Below are 10,103 nucleotides of genomic sequence, written 5' to 3'. Positions count from 1 at the left end.
CTTATAAATTATTTTGACTTATAAGTACTTTTAATATTATCAAATGTGTAAATAAATCAAAAATAACTTATAAACTAGTTTGACCAACTTATAACCTTAGTCAAACACTCTCGAATAGTCAAAGTAACTAAATTTTCAGTAAGCAATTGTAATTCAGGCTAATTCTGATTTTTTATTTCGACCAATAAAGACATTAATCTTAGGATAGAAAAATCTCCTCTTGTCCGCGTCATATATGCCTTTTATTATTTATTTGAAGACTCTAAAACTTGTCGTATTATTATGGAAAAGGAAGTTTGTATCATGGCGTTTCTTAATTTATAGAAAATGAAAGACAAAATAATAATAATAATATTGTGTAAAGGACGGTTGTATATAAAAACAATAATATTGTGTAAAGGACGGTTGTACTCCTATATAATATGGCAACCATTGTCTGATTAGACTTTCATTTTTTCCCCAAGTAATTTAGGCGCATTTATCGTTTTGGTGCGCTATATTATTTTTTGTTTCAGTCTTTTTCTTTCTCTCTGCCAACTGTCGGTAGTGAGACAAGTTCGGAATATTGGCTGATAATAAATTAGTTGGGGTAAATACACAAATTACTTTAAATCTAATTTTGAGTCGGTGGGTTGGTTCAAGCGGAGAGATAAAAAAAAACAAACTCAACTTAAAATCTTTTATATATATGCACTACATCTTTTTTCACTCCTTTAACAAGCAAGATACCAAGTTAATCACAATGAACAAAAATTCAAGATAAATCACAAAACTATTTCAAAGAGTTTACAAGTCTTTATTTGATTAGAATATCCTTTTCAAAGAGAAAAGAATTCTTTTTTAATTAATGTCTTAATAAAGTGGACACAACAAACGAGGACTAGGCACGGCCACAAGTCGAGTAGCTTTAGGAGCAGTAAGTCCAAAAATATCGTCCATATCAACATCACTTGGTTTCATTCCATCAGGCAATTCCCAAGTGAAACAATGAAGAAGATGAGCCAAAGTCATTTCAAATGCAAACAATCCTAGTTGCATACCTGTAGATAAAACACATTCATTCACTGTTACGAGCTGGTTCAGTTGAACTCCAAAAAGTAATAATATCATGACATAGCGAGATAATAAAAGTATAAATATTAAATTTGAACTCATTAAAATTAACTTTTGAATCCCCGGGCATATCTTGACAAGCCCTTATGTCATACCCAAAGGGTAAAAACTTCTAGTTACCACGTTTAAGTATTAAATTTTGAATTCATATTTTGACACATCTTAATATTTCGAACTTAATTATAGAATTTAAATTCTGAATACGTTTTTACATACCTGGACAAGATCTTCTGCCAGCCCCAAATGGTAAAAACTCAAAATTACCACCTTTAAAATCCGCTACACCCTCTTTTAAAAACCTAGAAGGTTTAAAAGTGTCAGGATCTTCCCATGAGTTTTTATCACGTCCAATGGCCCATACATTGATAAGAACACGCGCTTTTGCCGGAATATAGTGGCCGGAGACGGTGGCATCCGCCGCCGCCTCGTGAATTAGGACAGGGATCACAGGGTGGAGACGGAGAGTTTCTTTAATGCAGCATTTCAAGTAGGTTAATTTGTCGAAGTCTGTTTCTTCTACTTTTCTATGGAGGCCAACAATGTTGGTCAATTCTTGTTGTACTCTTTTGAGATCCTCTGGACTTTTCATTAGCTCTGCCATGGCCCATTCTACGGCAGATGCTACTGTCTCTATCCCACCAAACATGACATCCTGCAGCAATAAAAGCCACAAAGAGTTACTATTCACGTTTCACCTAAAAGATAATTACGTATAAATAAATATCCTTTAGTATACTGAAGTTAAGAAAGGTAAAATTAAAAGATTTCGGACTTACCATGATGATGGCTTTAATATTATCCCTTGTAAGTCTAATAGCATTCTGTAAATCATCAGAGTCAGTGACTTTTGCTTCTTCATCATAAAAAGCTAATAGCTCATCCACCATATCATTATCACGATCATCTTTCTCATTCTTTCTCTGTATATGATCATCAATAATAGTATCAATGAAACAATCTAAGGATGCCCTAGCTTTTACCATCCTAGTATTTATGCCCTGTGGATCAACCCATCCAAGCCAAGGTATAAAATCTGCTAAGTTAAATGCACCAAAAAGCTTCGAAAATTCCTGCATAATTTTAAGTAACTCATCTTCCTCGCCCGGGCTTGTTCCAAAAGCTGCCCTGCAAATAGAAGTGACAAAATCAACTCAATCAGTTCGACTGGATTCAGATCAAATGACTTGACCCAACAAGTTGAACCTGAAATGACTTATCGAACTATTACGTCAAAATGAAACTTAAATTCAAATGTAAATTTAAAAAAAATATGAAGTTAAATAAATAAGGGATAAGATTGGGTCAAGTTGGGCGGATTGAATTATCCATATTGATCCATGCAAACTTTGGATAGGAAGGGTCATGACCCTTTTGACCCGTTCAAATTTAACCTCTAACATGTAAGCTACCGGTTCACATGAACTCAATAACTTTTACTCAAACCCTATATATATATATATATATATATATATATATATATATATATATATATATATTAAGAAGTAACTGTTATTGTTAATGATTAGTACTAAACTCATAAAATTTAAATTGTCATTTGCCCACTCTTACCTGTATATAATATTCTTCGAAAGTCCAAAGACAAGTTCACCGATATTTACACTTAAACCATTGCTAGTGGCAACAACTCTAGTCATGGAATCAACTTCATCACGAACTGAGTCCCAAGATTCAGCCCTTCTACGACTAAAAAGTTTCATAACACATAATTTTCTCATTTGACGCCAAAAGGGTCCATAATGAGCAAAAGCCATATCTGCACGATCGTACGATAAATATTTCACGGCTATAGTCGCAGGACGATTAGAAAATACGGTATCTTGAAGTTGTAACACTTGACGAGCTTCATCTGGACTGGACACCGCCGTTATATGAAGATTTCCCATTTTGAGGTGTAAAATGCCACCATATTTTTTTGCTAATTTTGCTAGGCCACGATGTGTCAATTGGTCCATAATCATCATGTTACCTATTATTGGCCACCCTTTGGGACCCGGTGGAAATTTTTTTTGGCGAAATGTTGAGAGAATAAAGAAGAAGAAGAAGATAGGGAGAATGAAGTAGAGTAAATTCATGGGGTTATTTTGTATAAGTTCTTTCATTATCTAAGAGGGATACTGAATTTTGTGAAATGAATGAATTTGCAACTCAAATGTTGGTAGTTTTAATATTTTGGGAGGATACAATGGGGGCTTTATATACATGTTCAATTTGGTTAAGAAGTGAACATGTCATCACCAAGTTGGTTTATATATTGTTGATATATAGTTGGTTCTATTATTGATTCAAGAAACTATAGTTTAGTATATTTGCTTGTGACTAGTACATTTCGGCGGCGTATACTTAAATTGTTTTGTCATTTATATTTCTATATTTATTTTTTCACAATCTTATTTCTTACTTCATTTAATTATAACATATAAAAATTTACGTAGATATCTTATCTGTTGGTGCCTTTTGCTGTAAATATCACTGGGGTGCAGTCCAGTGGTTATAGTGATCATTTTTGTGTGTAAAGTTAATTTTCATTAATTACCAAAAAAGTGAGTAGTTCTCTAGGTCGTTGGCTTACCAAACACTTGTCCGTTGCTCCTAATGCTCACTTGACGGGTGAATTGCTCGTTATTTTCGAAAAGGGAAAGGGAAATGTATTTCTACTCGAATGAAGTGAGAGGAGTAATAGACAATCCACGTTCAGTTCATGTGACGAAATGAACATCTTTAGGTCCCGAATGTACTTCCTCATGTAAAAGGAGAGACATACCTGTGTGTGTTTCGGGGGGGGGGGGGGACTCTTGAATGATAGCCCCATAACACCATACTATAATGGTCCCAAAAAGTTGTGGGAACATTGATCCAAGTTTGAATAGTGAAATTCTCCAATAAAGACAGTCATCTCGAGGGCAGCAAAATCTCCACTTGTACATCTCATGTTTTTTTTTCTTTGGAAGACTCTAAAACTCGTTGATCCATTCTGACTTTTTCCTGATTTTTCTCTATCCCGATATGGGTATTATTTGCCATAATATTATAGAAAAGTAAGGTTGTATAGCTTTTAAGTTTTTAACACTTAATTTCTTAATTATAAGATAGGACATGCTTTTGGAGCTTTGGTTATTTATTTCTCGGGGGTGTAGAATTAAGAATGAAAATGTATTATCACAAGTTACAATTTGAGTAGATGAAAATAATATGGTAAATTTTTTATTTGTTTTAATTGCCGATCTCTTATGAAAATGATCATATAACTAAAATAATATATATATATATATATATATATATATATATATATATATATATATAATGGATCGTGTGGCAAGTGCACATATAGTCATTATCATAGATGTTATTTAGAGATTAACCAGTACTTATTTTGTCCTGAAATTTTAAACTAAAAATCTTAACTTCAGGAAAATTCAGGATATTTTTATCTTGAAAAAATTGAATTGAAAAACTGAAATTTAGGACGCATTGACTAATTGCTAAATAGCAACCCTTTAAAGAGATTACTTGGTGTCATTTCTACTAAAGCCAATCTCCTATAAGAATGTATTTAAGACTTGTGCCACCTACATTTTCTTCTAAGTGCAACAACCGAATCCCATTGGTAAAGTGAGTTCCCATTTTCAAATTGTTTGACCACTTGCCACGCATTTTATACATTTATGTGTTTATATATTAAGGTGCAGTGCAAAATGAACCCGTGATGATCGCTCCAAATCATTGATCAAAGGAATGAGAATTGGATATTGGTAGGGGAAAAAATCACACTCGATGTATGTACGTATGTTTATATTAAACAAACAAATGAACACATGACCGATGGCTTTTGTATACACTTTTAAATAGTATCACTTAATTATGATTAATTGGTATATGTTGTTGTTCAATCGCCTAATTATTTTTTGTTAGTGTGGTTTTTGTTAAACAGCAAGGTACGAAAGTTTTTCAATTCCTTGAATTGATAGTGTAACTCATGGTTTTAAGGGGAGAATGACATAAATAAGACACTTTTTTTTTACCAACAAACAACAAAAAGGAATAGAACATTTGGTGTTACTATTGAGTTTTTGACCCGATGATAGAAGTTTGAAAAAAAAAAGTTTCATGCCAGAATTTTTTCAGTTTTCAGAATTTTAAAGCAGGCTTTAAGATTTTGCACGGAGAATTGTTGGCTTGCCACAAAGTTTGATTGTTTGATCCCCAATAATACTTAAAAAATAAATCAAAGTGGCATGACTTGACATAACTAAGCTAGAGAGACATAATGAAAATGTAGGAATTAAAATTACTCTATATTTACAATAAAAAAAAGATTTAGATTTCTACAAGGTTGAAGCAGGTTTATTGGCGGCAACCTTGTCGTTAGCATCACAGTCTATGCGTGCGGAGCTGTTGGCATCAGCCTGTGGCTGGGCGCTGGCGAGGGCGTGCTATCGGTGGGGCGACATAGGCACATGCGCGGTAGTCACTTGGCGCGGCCAAGACCACGTGGCCGTCCATGGCACTAGGCGTTGGGAGGCTTGCCAAGATGCCATGGGGCGCATCCAAGGGGTCATGGGGCATAGATGGAAAGCCGCCCATGACATTCTCCCCCACCTGAGTTGGCGACGTCCTCGACGCCTTACTTGCAAGATAATCATGTATCAGGCTCTTGTAGGGTTTGAGGTTTGTTCCCCTCTCCCAAGTATTCTCCTCTCTATCACAACCCTGCCATTTCACGAGGAACTTTTGGTGATCTTTCCTTGAAGCATGAATCACTCGATCATCGAATATAGCTTCTGCACGCCTTTTCCCTGTTGAATTAGGGCCTCGAATACTGGGTATTGTGAGTTGGCTCAGCAAAGGATCCTCCATGTCTTCTCGAAAAGGTTTTAGAAGGCTGACATGGAAGACCGGATGAATCTTCCACCAGGGTAGGGTATATACCCAGTATGCAACTTTCTAATGCGCTTCTCAATGGACAAGGGTCTAATGTACTTTTACAATAGGCGGGGGTCATGGACCCCTGCAAACAAGTATCGCTTTGGGATATTCACCATCACTTTGTCTTTCACTTGGTATTTAACAAAGAGACAATTTTGATAAGTATTATTTTTCATTCGCTTTTAGGCTTTGACAAGATAGCTCCGTACTAGGGGTGGGCATAATACTGATCGAACCGAAAAAACCGACCGAACCGTAAACTTCGATTTCAGGTTTTTAGATTATTCGGTTGGTTTTCGGTTTATGTTTTCTATAATTTCGGTGTTCGGTTTGATGCTCGATTTTGCAAGTTCGGTTTTCGGTTAAACCGAAAAGTCAAAATTTTTTAATATGGGTCCTAGCCTCTCGGCTCCTCTTAAGTTTTCTAGCCCAACTTTTTCACATATTTACATTATAAAATTTGAAGCCCAAACACAAATAAAGTCTCACGTTCTAAAAATTATCCCTTTTTGTTTGCCAATGCATCTTTCATCTTTGTTTGATTGCGTTTCGCTGATGTTGCTGTCTACGATATAGTTATATTGTAAGAAATATTTGTCAAATAAATTTATATTTCCTACATCAATTAAATGATTTTGCTAATCATATTATAACTATCGCATTTTCGAGTTTTAGTTGCACTAAAATATGAAATTAGTCATATTGTTAAGTAGACAAAGTACGATGTAAAAGCTCAATACGACAAGATCAAATCGACCGAATTGAACCGAAAATCGACTGAACCGAATTAGCAAAAACTAAAGTAATCGAACTAATTTTGGTTCGGTTATTGGTGCATCAAATAGAAAACCGAAAATCGAAAAAATCAAACTTAACCGGCCGGCGCCCACCCCTACTCTGGACTACCTCCAAATTTAGCTTCCATTCCTTCAAAAAGCTAGCAGATCTAGGAGATTTTGACATGTTTGGGGCATTTACAATGTGTGGGAGTAGCAGTTGTTGTCCGGTAATAATTTTAAAAGCGCTTTTGTTTGTACTAGAGCTCTTTTGTGAATTGAAACATAGTTGAGCAATATCCAGAAGCTTCACCCAATTCTTCTGTGATCCGATAACAAAATAGCGGAGGTATTCCTCTAGTATTCCATTGAACCTCTCCGTCTGGCCATCAGATTGCAAATGGAAACTTGAATTGTGGCTCAACTTAGACCTGAGGCACTTAAAGAGTTGAGTCCAAAAGTTGCTAGTGAAGTGAGAGTCGCGATCACTAATGATGTCTTTAGGAAGACCCCAATATTTGACAACATGAGAGACGAAGAGTTGAGATGTATCTTCTGCTGATATATATTTTGGGGTTGCTATAAATGTAGCATACTTGAAAACCTGATCTACCAAAACCAAGATAGTTGTAAGATCTTCGACCTTGGGTAATCCGGTGAAGAACATCCAGTGACACGCTTTCTCAAGGCCTCTTTGGAACAGGCAATGGATCCAAAAGCCCCGTTTGTGTCAAGCGGTATGACTTGTCTTTCTGGCATACTAGGCAAGTCTTCACAAACTGCGCAACATCATCAGCCATTTGAAGCCAATAATAAGCATGGTGCGATAACTCCATGGTGTGTTCTTCACCTCGGTGGACGGCCCACAAAGTATCATGGCATTCCATCAAAAGAATCCTTTGCAGATCGCCTCCTTTAGGAATATAAAGTCGATTCTCTTTCACCTTTAGGAACCCATCTTCCACGTAGAATTGGCGAGTCTTGCCTTGTCCTACCAAATCGAACAAATATTGTGTAGTAGGATCCTTGGTGAGTAGATCATGTATCTGGTCTTTTATAATGGTGGCCACTTCGCCCCCTTAGGGTGGTGAGTAGGCGAACCGATGCTAGGTCAGCCCTCCGACTAAGCACATCAGCAACTTGGTTGGTCTTCCCACTTCGGCTCCAGGTTGAAGTTAAATTACGCTAGGACTTCCTGCCACCTGGCCTGTCGGCCATTCAGCTTTGGTTGGGTCATGAAATAACTAACAATTGTGTTGTCTGTCTTGACTACGAATGGGGTTCCCAGCATATAGTGCCTCCAAAGGCATAAGAAGTGGATGACATCCAATAATTCTTTTTTGTATTCGACATAGAATTGTTCTGCATCCTTGAACTTTAGGCTCTCATACGCCATTTGATGCCCTTATTGTAGTAAGACTTCGTCTAGAGCATAATCCGAAGCATCCGTTTGTACTTCGATAAGAGAGTAACTTTTCACAAGGCGTGGCTTTCTTTAGGAGTTCTGTCAACGGTATTGCAATGAGAGAGTAACTTTTCACAAACCCCGATAAAAGTTTTATTGGCCAAGGAACGCCTTCAAGGTATGGATATCCTTAGGCGGCGACCAATCTGTGATAGCTTGAATGTTCTATTAGTCCATCTTGATCCATCTTTCCTCGATGACATGTCCGAGGAAGTCAATCTAGTTTTGGGCGAAAGGGCGCTTGGATAGCTTCACATATAATTCGTGATCCTGTAGTCAGGCTAAGACCTTCCGATGGTGCTCCAGGTGTTTCTCCAATATTTTGCTAGATACCACAATGTTGTCCAAGTAGACCACTATGAATTCATCAATGTATTCTGAGAAGACCTGGTTCATCAGGGTGCAAATGTGGTTGGAGCATTAGTCAAGCCAAATGGCATGACCAGGAAGTCATACGACCCATATCTTGTCACACAAGTCGTCGTGTGTTTATGTCCCTCATCAATCCAGACTTGCCAGTAACCTGTCTTCAGGTCTATTTTAGTAAACACTGTAGCACCAGCCAGTTTATCGAACAAGTCTGCCATTAGTGTGATATGATAGTTGTTCTTTACGGTGATTGTTTTAAGTCCCGATAATCAACAGAGAATCGTAGGGTGCCATCCTTTTTCTTTTGGAACAACATAGGGGACCCATAAAAGGACTTGGAGGGCATAATGATCCCCGTATCCAGCATTTCCTTCAACTATCTCCGAAGCTCGATGAGTTCGGGTTGTGACATTTTGTAAGGCATCGGGACAGGTGGCTTCGCACCCGGCACCAACTCAATCCCGTGGTCTACAATGCGCCTAGGCGGGAGTCGCTTTGGCATGTCCAGTGGCATGATGTCTTCAAACTCCCTTAGAAGCTCCTTCACGAGTGCAGGAATTGAACCTGAAGAATGTTCAATATCTTCAATATAGAGGGTAGCCAGGAACATAGGTTCATGTCTTTTGACTCCCTTCTTCAACTGCAAGGCCGAGATGTTCTCTGCAACCATATTTATTGTTATGCATAGGATAATGCAGGGCTCGACCCCATTTGCTCCCACCATCAGTAGCATGTCTCCATAAGGTACATGAATGGTATTGGTTTGCCTTATGAATTCCAATCCAACTATCAGTGCGAAGTCATCTATGATCACCACACGCAAGTTGAATTTTTCTTCATAAAGATCAGGCTTCACTGGCACTCCTTTGGATATTCCACCCACTGGCTGAGGTGGTGAGTTGATAACCTTGATATGACCTCTGCCCTTGCCCACAACTAGGCCAAGGCACTCTACCTGAGTTGAGGCTAAGTAGTTGTGAGTAGTACCCGTGTCAATCATCGCCCAAATGGGCTTACCATTAACTATCATTTCGACGAACATCAGGGTCTTCTATTGATTAAGAGGAGGCCCCTCATCCACCTTCTTTTTTTCCTTTCTTGGTGGTTGGGCATGGGTTGTTCTTCTTACGTATGCCGACACTGGTTCCTGCTAAGGCCTCAGAAATAGAACAAACAAGTGCGTTGAAGGCACCTATTGGTTCTATCTAGTTAGCATCATTTGTGCCATCATCCGACCCATTATCAAATGTTTGATAGGCATTCATTTGTGTTTTGGGGAATTCATTATTCCAATGTGTCCCGCCGCAATGGCGACAACCTGAAGGGGGCTTCCTCCCATGATCGTTGTTGTGAGATACATCACTATTGTTGCCTGAGGAAGGAGTCTTGGATTTGGTTGCACTCTGATCTCCCCCACTTTTGCTAAGGCTATCATT

General features: G+C 37.8%; 2 protein-coding genes across 2 annotated transcripts; both read right to left on the bottom strand.

The window, feature by feature from the left end:
* Positions 1–650: 650 nt before the first annotated feature.
* LOC104086195 (cytochrome P450 84A1-like) lies at positions 651–3,308 on the bottom strand. The gene is made up of 4 exons (XM_009590394.4): positions 2,683–3,308; positions 1,890–2,238; positions 1,330–1,765; positions 651–1,040 (listed from the first exon to the last, which is right to left on the bottom strand). Exons 1-4 carry the CDS (start codon positions 3,231–3,233, stop codon positions 853–855), a joined length of 1,524 nt encoding a protein of 507 aa, XP_009588689.1. The 5' UTR covers positions 3,234–3,308; the 3' UTR covers positions 651–852.
* A 5,735-nt stretch (positions 3,309–9,043) lies between these two features.
* LOC138899194 (uncharacterized) lies at positions 9,044–9,697 on the bottom strand. The gene has a single exon (XM_070185331.1). It carries the CDS (start codon positions 9,695–9,697, stop codon positions 9,044–9,046), a length of 654 nt encoding a protein of 217 aa, XP_070041432.1.
* Positions 9,698–10,103: the final 406 nt, after the last annotated feature.

Source organism: Nicotiana tomentosiformis, chromosome 9 (genome assembly GCF_000390325.3).
Source record: "Nicotiana tomentosiformis chromosome 9, ASM39032v3, whole genome shotgun sequence".
NCBI lineage: Eukaryota > Viridiplantae > Streptophyta > Magnoliopsida > Solanales > Solanaceae > Nicotiana > Nicotiana tomentosiformis.
The sequence above is the reverse complement of the archived record's forward strand: the minus strand, read 5'-3'. Positions and strand labels throughout refer to the sequence as shown.